This window comes from Camponotus floridanus, unplaced genomic scaffold (assembly GCF_003227725.1).
Source record: "Camponotus floridanus strain SB8 unplaced genomic scaffold, Cflo_v7.5 scaffold107, whole genome shotgun sequence".
NCBI classification, from domain to species: domain Eukaryota; kingdom Metazoa; phylum Arthropoda; class Insecta; order Hymenoptera; family Formicidae; genus Camponotus; species Camponotus floridanus.
In genome coordinates this window covers 256134-275036 of record NW_020229223.1, presented here as the reverse complement: position 1 = coordinate 275036, position 18903 = coordinate 256134, and the positions used below count along the sequence as shown (strand labels likewise).

The following is an 18903-nucleotide window of genomic DNA, read 5'->3' as shown; positions in this document are numbered from 1 at the left end:
AAAAGTGTAACAAAATTTATATATTTATATCTATATAAAAGTATAATTTGTATAGATCATGATTTAATTAATGTATATTTAATTCCTGTACATATATAGAAAATATTTCGTCATTATTTTGAATTTGTAAATTTTTATCCATCGTATCTTCATTGATAAATTAGATCTTATCTTGCAGATTTTTTAAAATAAATTTTTATCGTAAATTAGCTCTTGGCTTGCAAAGGCAAAGGCTTGGCTTTCTTTTGTCAGTTATTTTATTTATTTAATTATTTATTTAATGAATTAAATGTTTATCTTTATTTCGAGAAACTGCTTAAAGTCTCAAAGGTCGATCTTTACACTTTGAGCAAGTTATTATCGTTGAGCAAAATTCATCATGCGTTTTTTAAAAATAAATAGATGAAATTTATCGCGCATAATTTTATTATATTACAAAAAAAAACAATTAATCCGAATAATAAGCATACTTTCTATTTATTGGCAATTCACATAAGAAAATATAATTATATATAATTTTTAATAAAGACATTATGAGACTATGTGGAACACAGTTGAAAAGGTTTGTGTATCTTGTATTAAATTAATTGTGAAAATTCTTTCATATTTTTTTCTAAGAAAACATTTATTAAATGTAATATAATTTTTCGACAAATTTCTTTATAGTTTAATCTTACAAAAATATATATCGCTTATACGCTCCTTTCTTTATGTATTCATACATGTGCATATGTAAAATATATGCATTTACCAGGTAAATAAATAAATACGTTGCATCTAAAAAATCTAAGAGTTTGTATATTTTATTTTATTGTCACATTTTATTCTGATGATGAATTGTTGACTTATTGATATCGAGTTTATTATGCAAAACAATTCTAACAAAAGATATCTATTACTATTATATGTCGGATCTTTTTACATTATAAGAATAGTAAAAATATTTGAAAATCGAATGTAAACTTTTTAGCATACGTATATTGGCAATAACATTCTCTAAATATAACGCTATCTATAATTATTTATAATTATTTCCGATAATTATTGTTCAACCTTCGCATATGAATTCTACTAAAATAACTAATACACTGATAAACATGGAAAATACTGATACACTGATAAACTATACTGATAAACATGGAAAATATTGTCGCCTTTAAAATAGTCAATTCTTACTAATTTTTAAATTTAAAAAAATGACATTTAAAACTTTCAGTTAGTTTTCATTTTCATGATATAGATTTTTAGGATTTAGAGAAATATTTAACCTTCAAAAGGAAATTTCCTTTCAAACCTTTCAAAAGAAAATTTTGAATTGGTAGGAAAGTTGACAATTGGCATGACATTCACTGACATGAATCTAAGCACATGATTGAAATGAAAGTCATATTGTTTAAATTTATTTTGTTTATTGAGCTAGTTAAATAAAGTTTGTACTATAAACCTGATTTTTTGCAAAACTGTTGTTATTTTTTAAACATTCTACTTTCTTATTTTACATTTTATTTTTAAAATATCGCATAAATATGACAATTTTTGTTATGTGTCTGGTAAAATGACTTTTCCATTTTTTAATAATGTGCAATTAATCTTTCTTGATCAAAACAGTATATTATTATTATTTTGATAAAATAGGAAGCCAAGATGAATCCTTGGCACATACTGGACTATATGTTGTAATTCATGTACAATAAATTTCTGTGATTGGTTGAGAAATAAAATATATAATACTTTTATAATGCTTTTCATCATTTATAATATGGCGAGAACTTAAAGATTATATAAGTGTTATCATAATGACATGATGCCTCTTCAACATAGAAAAAAGAAAGTGACCACTATTCAAATATTTCTTCAATTCACACGATCAATATCGTATGCAAACGAGTTATCTCTTTCTATCTCAGTAGAATAGTATATCCTGGAGTTTGATAAAAACATGAAAAGTTGGTCGGTAAATATCATTTAAATCTTAATATTAAATTCTTTTCTTAAACTTACTTCAGTATATAAATTAAATATTTTATTTTGTTAAAAAAGTTAAATATTCTATCTCGAACCCTAATAAAAGTAATGCCATATTCTTTTTTCTTGTTTCATTTTTAGTAAGAATTGATTAATTTTATAAAGAAAAGAGACAATTTTTACTTTTTTTTGTATTTCTCAGTGTTACTTTCGGCAGCATTACGTTAAATCGAGTATTATGTGGGCGCTTTTCTGTTCTCGTTTTAACATTTTCGTGAGTATTAAAAAAATATGTTACACAACAGTAAATATATACTGCATCATTCTTATATTGGCGGCAGATATTGATTATCCGTTTGTAAGTTACTCTTTCGGTAATCATCGACAATTTGTGTTTCTATTTTATTGTTAGTTTCGGACATTGTCTGTTTGACCCAGGAAACGTCAATTGGAGAGAATGTCGCCACCTAAAATGCAAAAAATCTATAAAATATCATGTAAAGATAATAAGATTAACATGTGAATGAAAAATGAATGAATCAAACAGAATAAAATGTGTTCCTCATGAAACGCATATTAAATGCTGCATTCAAAAATAAACGATGATTTTCCCTATTGTCTGTGTGTATGAAATGATATATATTTTTCTGTACACATATATATATATATATATATATATATATGTATATATATGATGACTTGAAATTAGTTTGCACGTGACATATTATTATCTTACAAACGTAACGAAAAAAAAGGATTATATAATTGACAGTAATAGGTCGTACATACTTGATTTGTGGGCAAACATCCAGTGTCTTGGCTGTAAATTCCGGCAATATGATATGCTCCCGTGCCATCGTAGCAAGCCAATGGAGATCCAATGTCGGCCTGACACATGTTATTGTCGTTTCGCGCTTTGCCGCAGATTATGTTATGCGCAATGTCTATTTCAGATTCTGCACCAAAAACACGATGTTGGCAAACATCGTGCGACAGAAGATCCACGTCGACCATGTGCATGATGGCTCCAGCATAATGTGCTAAATTCATACATTGCATTTGCATACTTTACTTCCATCTTTTTTTTCGAATAATAGAAATATAAACTTATACCTTGTAATATTGATTGAAACTTATACCTTGTAATATTGATTTGCCCCATCCGGTCACTATGCATTGCGATGTTTCTTGCACTTGATAGTCATCAGGAAGGCATAACGTATTGATGTGTAAGTTAAATGTCGTGGGATGCTCCAAGATTAATATAGCGCTATCATTGCTGGACAATCCTTGTACGTATCCAGGATGATACTTGATTGTTCGTACATGGATAATTTCGAACGGGAGCGGTTCCTCATATTTAAGTTCGTAACCCAATTTCCATTCTCCGAGTTTTACAGACAATTCATTGGGTGAAAATCTGAGAGTGTGATTCAATGTTACAAATTAATTACAATTTTTAAAAAATATTTAATTGACGGCAAAACATCAACTTATTTTACCCATCTACGCAATTGGCAGCTGTCACAACGATGTCCGATGATATGAGCGCGCCGGAGCACAAGATTTTACGTGCCTCCGACCATAAGACCATCACTTGCCACGGGATCTCACCGAAAGCCGCATCGGTTATTTTAAAGCCGCTCGGACGTTGTCCCTTTTAACATATACACGTACAAATAAAAGTAAAATTCCAATTATAAGTAGAATCCCTATTTCTTTTTTCTATTTCTCGAAGTACATACGTATATATTTTTCCATATAATAATGTGCAAATTGTATTCGACTTTTCAATATTCACGTTAAATATCAAAGTTAAATTAAATCATCACATAATTCATAAATATTTGTTAAAATTATTTTTGCTGGTTATTTCGCGTAACGATATTGACAATTTCATTTTGTTGGATACTTACATAATTTCTCACTCCGCATGGATTATTCGGCAATTGTGGTATGACAGAAATATGCTCATTCGTAGAAACAGATTCGTATGGGTTCCTGATGACGGGTGGGGGTGTGTTGATTGGCGTTATAGGAACTTGAGTCGAAATTGGCACCACACGTTGCGGTGTCACGTTAGAATCGCCCGGTATCAGAGGTATGTCGCTCGTGGGTTGAAATTGCTCGTGAATCTGCGGCGGTCTGGGACTCGTCTTGATGGGTGGTTGTGTAACTGGCTTTTTCGGCGGCCGCACTGTTGCAATATTCAGAAACGATGGAAAACCCTGCTCGTCGAAGCCACCGGTGTAATTGGCCGGTAGATTGCCCGTCGGCCACGGGTCCACGTAATTTGGGTCGCGACAACATTTGCCGACTATCCCGGTTGTTGCATTTTTGCAGCTCTGCAAAATGAGAGATTCACGCAATCGTGTATTCGATCATTCTCTTTTTTCACAAGAGAGATTTTTTTAATTTCTATTTATTTATTTTTCTTTCCTTCATTTTTATTTTGAGGAACGTTTCTATTATTAATAAGGAATAAAATTAATTTCAAAAGAGCCCTTCGAATCATCCTTCCTTGCCATTCATAAAACGTTTTCCTTTAACAATATACATATATATATATGCAAATGTGATAAAAAAGTTGTATCTTACACTTAGCGGAACACGTCGTAAAAGCTGTTTGCTGGAAAGGGCGACTGGTTCTGGACTAATTACTCCTTCCAATGTACAATACTGCTCTTCCACGCAGAGCAAGGCAGCCGCGCATCCCGCTTGAATCGAAAACTGGAAGACTGAGTTGGAGCTCGTAGGAGCTGATTTGAGTGGAGGAGCAACTGACTCGCTAGCTCTATCATCGCCTTTATACACAATATCAATTTATATTATATTAAGATATAATAACATAATATCTTAGCTTAGTTCTTCCAATTTTTATATACAATATATTATTTTTATTGGTTTACCAGAAAACTGCGGAAGATATGATATACACGCCAAGGAGCAAATTAACATATCGTTGCATACCTGTTTGGTACTGTTTCTGTTGACTTGTACCAACAGCTATTTGATTGTAATCAAGCGGTATTTCTTGAGTCGTTTTTTTATCGTCGCGAAGTTGATTAGCAGATCCGATCGCGTGTTCATCGTTCGGAGCGGCCTGCAATTCAGTATCACTTTCCAATGGAGTCTCCAATTCGGTAACATCCGCTTGGTTATTCTCCCCGTATGGAACGTATCTCTGATCGTTCTCCAGAGTGGGTTCTGGATATTGATTATCCTTCACTACCGTATTAATTTGATCGTCGTCGTATGGCGAATTATTGAAATCGTATCGTACGGTGCAACATGTTTCGTGGCTCAACTTGCATTCTTGCACCTACATACGCGCAAAATGTACAAGGATTGTTAAATCAGTATAAACTATACTTAAGTTTATATTATTCATGTAAACAAAATATGTAGTTTTATGATGTGTTTTATGATCACTATAAAAATGGAAGATCAAATATCTGTCTGAAATAATAAATTATCTTACTTTTCCTGGCCGAATAAAGCCTTGCTTCAAGGGATGCACGTATCCGTCGATGCACAAGCTTTTGGATACACAAATTTTATTTTGACCACTGCAACTGATAGTAAAATCATCCGTAGCGCTAGGATAAGGTTGCAGTGTTTGATCGGAAGACTGATATATATAATCGGGATGATACTTTTGTGATTCTGATGGTGCATGCGTTTCGTATCCTTCAAACGCACCTGCAATTGTAATAACATTATAATAATACGATAAATTAAAAAAATTCTTACATTAAAAGTACGTAAGCAATATATTTCAAAATGAAACTTTACTTTGCTGAGATTGATCCCAATTTGATTGCGTTTGACCAGTCTGTTGCGATTGAAAAATGTTTTCTTTGTAATTAGAAAAGACGCTGTTTTGAATTTGGGAAGCACGATTGTCACCATACCAAACGATTTGATCTTCTGAAATATTGAGCAATTAAAGTATTTCTTTTTTTCTGGGAAACTATTTTATATATGTAGCTGCTTAACAATTTTTAAGTATTCAATTATAAAATAAACATCTTGGAAAATAAAAGGCATGCATATCTTAAAGTTAGATTTTCAGTTTATATATATTTTTCATATAAAAAATATAATTAAATATTTAAATTAGATAATTAATAAATTATATAATAATAAATTATATAATTAAATTATTAAACAGTTTCAAATTTATATTTTTAGATATCCTTAATAGAGAGTGGAAAAAATTTAAATAAACGTTATATAAATTCTGTATTTGTATATATACTGACGTGTTGGCAATTGAGGTGGCGAGGCTCCATAAGGAAGTCCACATATGTGCGTAGTTAACGCTACTATAACTAGTAGCATTTCTAGCTGTGGCCTCATCATGAAAATCTGTGGGAGGAAAACTAATACGTTAAACGATAATTATTATTTCTACAATGTATGTCTAGAGTAAATAAATAAGCGGAGATTCCATTAACATCAGTTTGATGTCTCGCGAGCCGTACAATGTCTACGAAAAAAAAGAAAAGATTTTTGCATACTTCTTTGGTGGTGACCGACCGGTTCTTCTCAAATATCTCGAATCGTATAAACGCTATATAAAAGTGTAAACTTTTGCTTCCTTTTTCTTAACGTGCAGACAGTCGGCGAATTATTTTAGGAAAGCGAAAAGATAAAATTGTATACATAAGGATACTTTATTATAATTTTATTACACTCCTGTTTACCCGTTTTAGCAACTATCGGGCGATGTGCAGAGAATAATAGTACGACACCGTAAGCTTCTAGTGATTGTATAACAGAGAATTATAGTTACAGAAATTGCACACATGTCGATGACGTGTGGCAAGTTGCATTATTTTTATATGTAGGAGTAGTCTCATTCATCTTGGCGACACTGTATGATGAGATAAAAATTTACATATTTGAAAAGTAAGTACATGTTACATACTTAATTTTCTGTTTTTTTTCTTTGCACAGTTATATGATTAATAATCTATGTTAAACAGATTATGGACCTACGCGCTCTTGCATAGAAGATAATTTAAATCATTTAAATGTCACTACTTTTTTTTGAGATTCCGTTTGATATTTCAAGTTTTCAATGAAAATTCTGCCTTTCTCTACTTTTCTATTAAGTTAATATAAACCGTCAGATTAGCATTTTGTGCTTATGCAAATTTATACACATAGATATACAATATGTATCTGTACGTATAATTATATTATTTACATGTATAATTTTATACATATATAATTCTAAGATAAATATTGTGTCGATATATAATTTTATATATATAATTCTAAAATAAATATTGTGTCGATGTATCTCATGTCGAATATCTCGCAATATATGCAGACTGCCTCAGACGCAATGTAATTATATGCGTCATTTAAATTGATTATTCAAATGGTAATTCTAAATGATTCAAAAACCAGATATAATTTTCGATACACCTTGTATATTTCATTCATTATTGCGAAAGCGCGTGGGATGGCAGATATTGATAGCGAGGCGTTTAAATAGGAACACTTTCAGTTCTCTAGCGATAAAATATAATCGCTTTCAAGGATATAATATGATTTTTATTGATTTTATTGATTATTTATATAAAAATTATATATCTAATCGCTTAGATATACGTTGTATAAAAAATCAATTCTTATTTGTTCAGTGTGAGTGCTAACACTTCTATCAATGATGTCATTTTGCTTTTTATTGTGATTTTTATTGTTGATTATTTATATAAAAATTATATAATCGCTTAGATATACGTTGTATAAAAAATCAATTCTTATTTGTTCAGTGTGAGTGCTAACACTTCTATCAATGATGTCATTTTGCTGGATTAGGTCAGGTCAGGGTCACAAACTGCAAACGCGGGCGTAAGGACACGAATGTATTCTGATATTTATGAAATTCCATTAGCATTATTGCTAGTTATTCGCGATTTTAAACGATTGCATTTCTAATTTAAATAAAATGTCATATATCAATTCATTTCTTTTTTTTATCAAACAAAATCAAAATCTCGAAGACTTCGGCATAACAATAATATAATACTTTTTAAAGGATGTAATTTAAATTTAATTTTCTTAGTTTTAACATTAATAGCAGTTATAAATAAATGAATTAAATTAATTTTTTCTTTCTTCTGTATTTTCTAATTATGAAAAATTATTGCATCAATCTATGAAAAGAAAGAAATATATAATTAAAAATGTCTAACCTTTTCCCCCTAAATAATGTATGTTATCTGGCTATTGATTATATATCTTGTTACTGCCAAATTTTATGAGTCACACGTATACGTCTCATCGTAAAAATCTTCGTGGAATTTTTGAGTCTTTCGAAAGAGAGAGAGGGACGAACACGATGAACGCATTACGGATTTCCCGAGATACTAGTCCGATGATCTAAACATTTGCTTTGCAATTCAACGACAATGTGAATATTTTGTGAGAGTGACTCGCACGCATGCGAATTACACGCTCTATTCGCATCTAAAATTATATCTGCCGTAAAAACTCCAATTTGATACACCTGTCTTTACGCGATAATTGTGCTTCGTTCTCAAGATATAAATTCTAAAGATAGCCTCCAAAGCTACAAACGTAAGATATATTCTCATGGGAAACGATCAATAGAGATTAATTTGTGAAATTAAATTCTTAACCAGTCAAAATCAATAATTAATTTGAAAAATATTCAAATCGCTTGTTTATATCTGCTTTCTATTTCTTTTCATTTTTCACTGATAAATGAGCTTTTCAACTCTCACTGTGAAATAAATTATAACTACATGGTTACTGCGTGAGATAAATTTGGAAATCTAGAAATAAAAAGGCATTCAGTTTTGCATATAGCAATATTTATCAAAAAATTAAACGATACAGTCATATTAATGACTTAATAAATAATTTAAATTGAATTCCTTTATTAGAAAATGTAATTTAAAAAATTTTTGAAACAGTCTTGAAACATAATTACAATTTTAATAATTAGAAATTCCATTTTTTATAGGAATTCTCTTTTAACAAATCAAATATTGTAGAAACTGCACCATGGGAAAAATATATCTTATATAAATTTCATACATTTGTATTAATTTTAAATGCAAAAAGATGAGAATTTTTATTATCTACGACATCTTTTTATTATTTTTACATTATTTTACATTATTTTTACATATTTTATTATTTTTATGTGTGTGAAATAATGTAAGCATTTACAATCGCGACATTTCGTAAAAGAATCTTTACTTTCCACTTTCGATCTTAAAAGGTATTGCTTTTGCGGCTGTTAAAGCGGCGACAAAAATAATAACAGCAATTGCGAAGGATTAACAGCGGCGACCGGGAGAAAGTGCGAGATATGTATAGCGAAACGCCGAAAATTCACGATGCGTTCGATTTCCACGATAAGCGCCAAGCGCCAAGCGCCAAGCGCCAAACCGTGAACAGTCTTGAACGGTCCGGCCATCAAATATTATTTTGCAAATGTGTCCGCGCACACTTTCACGTATACATTAATGCTACTACTTTCTCTCCTTCATTGAATTACGCAGATTACTCGAGTATCGCACAAATCAGACTTATCGAATTCCGCGCATCCTAATATAATTTGAATCTGAATTGAAATCGAAGTCCCGAATTGAAATTGAGATCCGGGTTCGAGCTCTCTCGCGTCTTCGTTTTTACCGCAGAAATAAACCATAGAAAATTCCTCTCTTTTTCTTCATCTCGCTCTCTTTCTCTTGCGACACGAAGACACATAAATAATTCGTCGATTTTGACGCATTTCGTCGGGCGTTTTTGTAATGCGGGTGTAATATGCATATACAGCGTAAATACTTAAGTATTCACGTCCTCATTAATAACTCCAATCGCCGGCCGAATAGCTGCCCAGTAGAAACTTACTTTCGATTTGTCAATCAATAAGTACTTTCACCGATACTCGCCATCTCGCTATACATAATTAAGACGATCACATAATTAACGACCGCATATTAATTCGGCTATTGAGATGTATGGAAGATTTTGCTAATATATTACTGTAAAAAAATATAAGACTATGAATGAAATTACACACACAAGAATATACGTATCATGTTATCATTTATTTCATCTATTTTTTAAATACTTCATTATATTACGTCATTGTGTAATATTATATTTTACTGTAATTAAACAAAGTTTAAATCTAAAAAAAAAACAGTTTTATAGGTGAAATATTATTCATAAAATATATTTTTGGTAAATACTTGTCTTTCGAGTAATGCAAGAATTTGCTATGTCTGAATAATAAATAAATTTGGTTTAATTTTCGGAAAAAATATACCAAAGAGAATCTTGGTTACATTTTACTTTTACATGTTATATATCTTTTATTTTTTCAATTAAAGATATCAGAATCAATAGCTAGAAAAATATATTATCTAATGAAGATATTAGAATCAATAGCCAGATATATTATCATTTTTTATTAAACGTGAAAATAAATTATATAAAAATTCTAAAATATCTTGAAAAGAATGTATTTCTTTACATATACATATATCTTAAAATACTTAATGATATAAAAGATTAATATAAAAGAAACTATAAAAATTTTTGATTTTATTAGATAAGATAATAAGATTGATATTCACGCTACTAAAAGACTCTTGAACTAGAATCTCCTTGGAAAAAAGGTAATTTTCAAAATACTATATTTAAGATCTTCCTCGTGTCAAACCTTTCAATCTATCCGACGAAATGTCAGCGGAACACATTTCATATTTCGATTATATAGCACTTCATCAATCAAATTCGAGTAAAGCCATATTTTTACAGCAACTAATAAATGGACGTCTAATGAAGCTATAGTCTGTTCCTCGTTACGTCACAATAAATGTTTCGTTCGAATCAAATTTACACAGATCGATTGTGTTTTTTGCTCAATTTCCCTGTCCAATGACTAGTCTATGATATTATACAAACGTATGTCATGTTTCTGGGTCGTCTAAATTCTAGGCCATGCATATATCTCTGTAAAAAAAAGAAGTAATCTTATAGCATTCATCGATCTAACTTTCCAAAACATACGTCTGATAGCGGAATGGCTGTTTTTTAAAGGCGTTATCCTTCGATCTCGCATCCCGACATCTCGTAGAGATGAAATTCACGACAGCTTTGCGATCAGATTCGCGCGATTAAAATGCAAAATGCGTAAAAAAGAAAAACATGTGCGATTGAATATATTTTCATCTTCTTTACTTCGTTTTTATGGAAATGCCAAGATATTCAATGCAATTTTTTATTCGAGTAATCATATGCCGTTAATAATTATCGGGATTTAAGAAATTATAAAAACAACACTGTTACATCAAAATAAGCACAAAGTCGAAATCAACTGTAATTTTTAACTCGATTGATTATATATAAATTCTTATTCTTATATGTTCATTATCTATTTAAATTATATTCATTCAATTCAAAAATTATAATTACATGCTTTTTTACGATTGCACGATTTTAATGAAAACATTTTAATGATTATCCTTACGCAACGCAAATTTAGCGCTTTTTGATATCTTTATTACGGTCTCGCCGAAAGTATCTATACTCCACTTATGAGATCCACGATCGAGCGTAGACGTAACGCATTCGTCTGTCGAAAGACGACATCGTTGAGGAACGCGAAGGAGAGAAATTAAAAGTCGGGCAGTCGTCACTTCCCGGAAACTCGAACGTTCTCCTCTCACGCTGGAGAATTTGACCTCCTATTACTCTCGCCGCTCGTGGTATGCATTTTACTTTTGGGAAAGTTTCGGTGGCGCCGGATGGCCGGTGGCCGATGGCCGATGGCCGGAGCCCTCGTGAGACTTCGCGCTATTTTGCGGATTGTCTTTTCAAGCCCGATCCAAAAAGGAGCAAGGTCGCTAAGTAATTAAGTACCTCCTCTCTGATGTCATTCGCGCGTGAATTATGAAATCTGTTGGCTTGCGTGTAACCGATTATTACGATTATGATAGCGTTCCCATTGTGGCCTTAAAAAATCCCATAAAAGATGTGTCTGTCTTTTTCTCTTCAACCACGGAGACTATTAGAGCTACAAAAAACAATGTTGTTTCAATATCGAAATCTAATATTAATGAAACCATTCAGTATTGAGAATTAGAATTGTAAAAAGCGCAAATGTATCTATAAAGCAAAATTTAATTTTTGTTTTCAACTAATTTCTCATGTATGAGAACTTGTGACATGTTAGATTGTTGAGATTGCTTTATACGGAAGATGTGAATAATTCTTTATGGATAGTTAAAGGCAGTAAAAGATACCTCGATATATTTTTAGCTATATTATTATAAATTATTATAAATTAGATGTGTAATTAAATTATATATTACACATTAATATTAGTAAAACTCCATTCTGAATTTAATTCGCAAGTTTTATTGTTGAAAATTGTGTGGATTTTAGAAATAAGTCAATTTATTTTTAAAAGGAAAAAAAAATATATATATATATATAAACTGTATCGATAAAATCTGAAAAAAAACGAATCGGGTAAACGAAGTTGCGGGTGGATATGTCTTAATCGATCCGAGTCTGAGTCCTTCTAGCTTTTCACTCGATAAATGCCAATCGACCTCGTAATTAAGTTAACTTTCGCCAGTTATTTGCATTCCGCGATTCGGCAGTGGACCAATCCCGTCGCCGGCCCTGATCCACCCGCAAAACGTAAAACGAGAAAGCAATCAAGGATGGCCACGTCGGTCCGTCCATCCGGCTCAATTATATCTCCACGAGGCATCGACGAGAAATCTCCCCTCTCAGAATATACCGGACTTATATATATATATATGAAACATCGAACGCATCCGTGACACCATGTCCGATGATGACGCCGAGTTTGCCAGGATTACATAAACCACGATCGAAGAGTTCAAAGGTCTGGATTCTTCAGCGTCGCGCTCTAGTGCGAATCGAGACCTAACAGTCCCGTCGACCTCCCCGAAAATCTTTCTGCATGACTTTCAGAAGATACCTCATCATTTAATTTCACTCTCGATACTTGACGGATGTAACACTATATCTGACTTTGTTCGTGTCAATCGAACAAATTTAACTTCTAGTCATTATTAGTCATAACATAACGGTTCGATATAACGGAGATGTGAGCATATAAATTGATTAACAAGAACAGGTATTACACATCTTTCAGCCGAATATGAATTGATGAGATATAAATTTGCTTAAAAAGTTTCTGTGTATGTAAATATGCCATCATTAAATGACTGTTACTATGTCAATTAAGAGTAGTTAATCTGCGAGTTGTTTGAATAGACTGATGCTGAAAAAGCTAGCCAACATCAATATCACTTTTATCCGACACTTTCACCGTTATTAAAATATCTTCTCATATACACATATATTCTCACAATGATGATGTAACTGGATCTGATTCTCTAGATCATGATAATAAAGATCGATTCAGTTGGGAATTTCTTTAAGCTTCTCTCTGTATAAATAGAATTCTTCTTAATAGCGTTCATTATGAAATTATTTTAATTTTATTGAAAAAAATTGTTGGCTCGTAAATATTAAGTAGTGTTAACTAGTAGTATTAAGAAAAATTCTATTTATATAGAGAGAATTTGTTAAAAAAACTAAATTATCAAGAAATTTATATCACTTCTTTGAACATAAATAATCTTTAAAAAATATATAAATTTAATTTAGAATCAAAAAATTAAAAACATTTAATATACATGTAATAAATTTAATATAATTCTATACTCATAATAAAACATACGTTTCTTTTTAAATTAATAAATATGTTATTTTGGTATTATATTTCCATATCTAATATTTTCTAATATCATTCAAGTATTTCCTCCGATAACTTTACAAATAATTATTTATGTCACCTATGTGCAATACAGATAAATTGATAATATTAACAGGGAATCTTGTACAATCTAAACACGTACGTTCGACACGTGTAGCGATCAAGCAACAAATACTAATAAGAGTTTAAAATCTCGAGTCCCTAAATTATTCAGGAAACAACGAAAGAGAGACATACGCAATAAATGAACACGTGAATGAGAAGAGAAACAAATCCAAAATATTTCCAGCTGTATCCTTCCCTTTCGTTGATGACTAAACTGATTTGGCCTTAGAGCTATCGCGAGAGATTTAAATATGAATATCTGTTTGTGCGCGAGTTTTCGCCACAACTTGTATTTTCACGCATTAACCTTTTGAGTATTCCCGTGACATGGATTCTATTCATGCTCCGAAGATATTACGCCATTTCGAATGAAATAGGGTCCAGCGGCCAAAGGTGATGCGTAGATCGTGATAGAACGACCTGTGCGTCGTAAAATAAACACGTGAATATTTAAACGAAAATGTTTTCGTCTCTTGTCGCTCTTGCAAGAGAAATCGGTAATTACGTTTATTATTGAAATCAAGTCGCCATTGACCCCTTTTGGATCGTAAATGCCATTTGACATGTGCGAGATATTCGCGTATTATATTAATCTTTTATTAATGATATATGTTATTAATGATGCTATATAAGTAGCTTATACATTATACAATCATTTATGTATACACGTATCTTGATATTTACTGAAAACTTCCTAATTATTACACAATAAAAAATTACATAAAAAAATAAAAAAATAAAATGTCAAAAAAATTAATTGCTGCATAATAGAATTCAATTTGTATGTGTATCCGCGCGTATGTGTATAATGTGGAAAAGTACAGAACTGAACGACTTATAATATCGATTTATAATATTAACAAAACTATTGCAATATATTTCTCCTTGAGATTTTATTGCAAAAATCATAATTTTGTTAGTCCAATTTGTATGACATGTAATTCTATACTGACGAACAAAATAACGATAAATAAAACTACACGTTTGCGACGGGTAAATGAAATATCAAGGACAAGGAGAAATTAAAGTTGTTAAGTTATGCTTGCTGATATCTCGAAACAAATCTTTTCGGAAGCGACACGGCTAATTGCGCCAACAAAGATGTTTCCTCTTGAGATGAGAAAGATAATCCATATAATTTCGATGCGTGTATAAGCTATGACGCCTTGAGATTGACTAACATAAGATATGCGTCAGGTAATAGCTGACTAATTGCGAGCGTTATACGTACGCCAAGTGAGAAAGCAACATGTGAAGCAATATGAGCTTCAACGAAGAGCATCCAAAGGCCCCACGGGAGTACTTTGTTTTTATTTGTCGTTTCCCACGAATGCGATTAATTACCCTCGAGAAGGAAATTACGTCGGCCTTGAAGAACCATTGCCACCGCGCGAACGACTTAGGATTAATTATTGATTTAAGAAGAGATGTATATCTGTATAATATCTTAATCGAGATGATCGAGATCCATCTCTCATCTGGACATCCTCGAGTCACTCAATCTCAACTTTTTGACCGTTTCCGGTAACGCCTGCTTGGATTATAAAACGTTGATATAATGGCCAAACTCGTATCTCATAAACCGATGCCTTTCTCCGTATGCGGAAGAAGACACATCATGACTATGCAACGTATCTGTGCTAGAATGCAAATTTTATGACATGTAATATAAACGACATATATCATTATTACATAACACGAGCGAGGTACACATTCGATCGAGATGGACTCGAGGAGATTAAACAAAAAGGTTGAAATTTCAGAGAAAAATACCTTATTGGAATAACATGAATCGTATAAAACGATCCGATCATTATGACACGTCATATATTTGTTATGCGGATTTGTAGCCGGAATTGAGCTGTACGCGGTATTTTAAGATATTAAATTTAAGCATTATTAAATTGAAATGCACGTGATAAATATATTAATAAATGTATAAAAGTATACACACATTTATTATATTTTTTGCTTCGCAAAATCTATTTTTTAATCTATTTTTTGGATCTACGCTCCAAATCCTAATACGAATGATTGTAAATGTCTTGAGATATGAGAAAAAGTGAAAAAAGTGAAAAAGAGTTTTGTGATTTCGAATTATTTGTATTCCTACTTAAATATAAAATGATTATTATTTCAATTTGCATTTCTTTAAATTAAATTTCATTTTATTTATTTATTCATATTATATTTAATGCGTATATAAGTAAAGAAAAAGTTACAAAATACGCAATATGAAAAAAGTTGCAAAAGCATCCTTAAATAAAACTTAATTTTACCAGGTGACAAAAGTAAATGACATCATGATATTTTAATTGATATTTGAATAAAAGATTATGATCATTATTTAACGGATAAAAAATTATCAATTTTACTCAATTATGAGAGTATTGAAAACTAATGTTGCAAAATCTGCAGCAAACATATAGATTGCTCCTTTATTTATGTTTACTTTAACACGATTTAAATCACATAATTACGTCATACACATACACTCGCAGCGTACTTAATTGAATCTATGATTGCTACGTTGTGCAAATGTCATTTTCAGATTGTAGCTTAATTACCTTCGCAAGGTCGTAGTAGCCGTAATTTTTTTACAATCTTATATTGAAATTAGCCAAAAAATCATCAACATGTTCTTGCTCGTCATGAATATTTCGGGTATCGGAGCAATTTTTCATTACTTGTCGACAAACAATGCGTTGACGCGCGAAAGAATCTCTGAGGATTGATCTCATCAGGGATTACCCAATCCCGCCTGCGTGTGCAGAACAATCGGTCCACAGATACGTAATAATAAAGTAGTAAATTATGATATGACGAAGATGATGATCTATAATGCAAAAAACCTAGCGGCGCGGCACAAATGATTTAAGTCTTCCGAACCGGATTCAAGACCTCAAACGAGGATTTTATTAACCCCGCGTTTATTTCATGTAATTGATGTATATGTATTGGTCAGCTTTATTTATAAATTAGAGAAATATATCACATGTAGAAATATATATATATATAGTCGTTCGCGAACGAGTTTTAGGTTTTAGACATTAGCATATTTGGGATTAGTATCTTGGACTATAATTTAGGCGGACGGAAGTATAAAAGACAGAGGAAGAAAGAGGAAAAGGAGACGGAACCCTTGAAATGAATTTCGTATCTATTAGAGAGCCTTTCTGGTCTCCCATAAATCTGAATCTTTTCACATCTATATTAAGTTATTGTCACGAAGGAAAAAAAGACAAACGATAAATAAATAATGTCCTATGTTGTAAATAATAAATCGTCAGATAAATCGTAAGGTTTGAGAAATGCGAAAATTTATCGATATTTTATTTAATCATTGATCGAATTAACTATAAGCTTTAATTGAAAAAACATTTCAGCCATTTGGACACGGACTAATTAACAGTTATACTTTGTAAAAGAGTAAAATTTTAGTTGAGATAATTTATAAAAATCATATATATATATATATATATATATATATATATATATATATATATAGTGCATCCACAATTCCTAATCCTTTTCATTTTTATTTTTCGGAATTTATGCGGTATTTACGCAGTATTATTTTGTTAAGATACTTTTACCGCATCATTCATGTTCATAGTGATTATTAATTTTTATTGATGAAATATATTAATCTCGATGTACTTTTTTATGACCGAGTATGATTATTACACAGAATTTAGTCGAGAAAATATTATTGATTAATTGAAGAATTACCGCGTGTAAGCTGTGTATTTAATTATAATTTATCTCTTTCACAAAAGGTCTCCCATCTTTCGTCTTTGAAAAACAAGCGTTTTGCGCAAGCAACTGGACTGGAGAAGGGAAGCGGCGGATATTTAGTACTATACATCTTTAATGTCCTACATTCCGATATTAATTTTGAAAGTCCACAGATCTAATACCAAAGATCACTCAATTACGGGATTTTCCGTCACTGTAATCTTGCAATATTACGCGTGATACAAACTCCTCAGAAATATAAGTCTGTGCCTTGAATGATATTTCATGATTTATAGATCATACATGGAAAACAGAATTAAGTTTTCCAAGCTAATATTTATTCTACTCTTAAAATTTAATCTATTTAAAAATATAAAATATAAACTACTTATATAGAATATTTATAAATTTTAGATTTTTCCCTATGTATGTCATAATCGGCGAGCTTGTCTTATTTCTTAATATTTAATAATCATAATGACAAAATACAGAGATTAAATTAAAATTTTTATCGAACTAAATTTGATTTGATTGATTGATAGACCACTTTTAACTATCAGAGAAAATTATGAAATTTATTTATCCAACATATGAGAAAATACTTTATTCAATAAATATCGATATAGCTTTTAAATATTTGCATTTTGCTCCGATAATATAAGAAGTGAAATTACTCTGATAGATAGAAGCATCTTTGTACATGAATTAAAAAATTACACAAATTAAAAAAATATTGATATAATAGATCATAGATTTCCTAGATTTGAACAGAATTTAATAGCAGGATAATTTAAATTTCAATGCTATGAATACACACATACACACACAAACACCTGCACGAGAATGATCTTGATTTCACTCGCAAAAATTAAAATTGCAGTTATCGCAAAGCATGTATATATATATATATATATTTACATATTTCTTGGCATCTACACAGCATCCAATGTCAAGCTCGTCGAAATGTTACCGGTTTCGGATTCGAGTACCACAATGATTGTGTAGCTTGAGGCGCGCTAAGTGTGACGCGCAATTATAAGTACTTGTATTTGTGCGCGCGAGCGCGCTCGATAAATAAACCAAGTGCGTGTACTTACTTAATATGTATCCTCCCGCGTGGAGTGTGTAACGCGCGTGTCGCTTAAAAGAAAGTCAATATAACTGGCGCTGGTTTCGTATCCCTTCTTCTCTTATACCATCCTCCGGTGATCTGGCCAGTACCCCCCTACCATTTTGATGCGCGGATCGCCACTGTCCTTCGGTATCCTCTGTGCTGG

The 18903-nt window shown here is 31.3% G+C and overlaps 1 protein-coding gene across 1 annotated transcript; it reads right to left on the bottom strand.

The window, feature by feature from the left end:
- Positions 1-1866: 1866 nt before the first annotated feature.
- Positions 1867-18818, bottom strand: LOC105258352. The gene is made up of 11 exons (XM_025411713.1): positions 18724-18818; positions 6231-6336; positions 5761-5895; positions 5447-5667; positions 4936-5287; positions 4564-4769; positions 3882-4310; positions 3468-3622; positions 3105-3385; positions 2755-3005; positions 1867-2432 (listed from the first exon to the last, which is right to left on the bottom strand). The coding sequence occupies exons 2-11, from the start codon at positions 6328-6330 to the stop codon at positions 2292-2294; spliced, it is 2271 nt and encodes a 756-aa protein (XP_025267498.1). The 5' UTR covers positions 6331-6336; positions 18724-18818; the 3' UTR covers positions 1867-2291.
- Between the last annotated feature and the right edge of the window lie 85 nt (positions 18819-18903).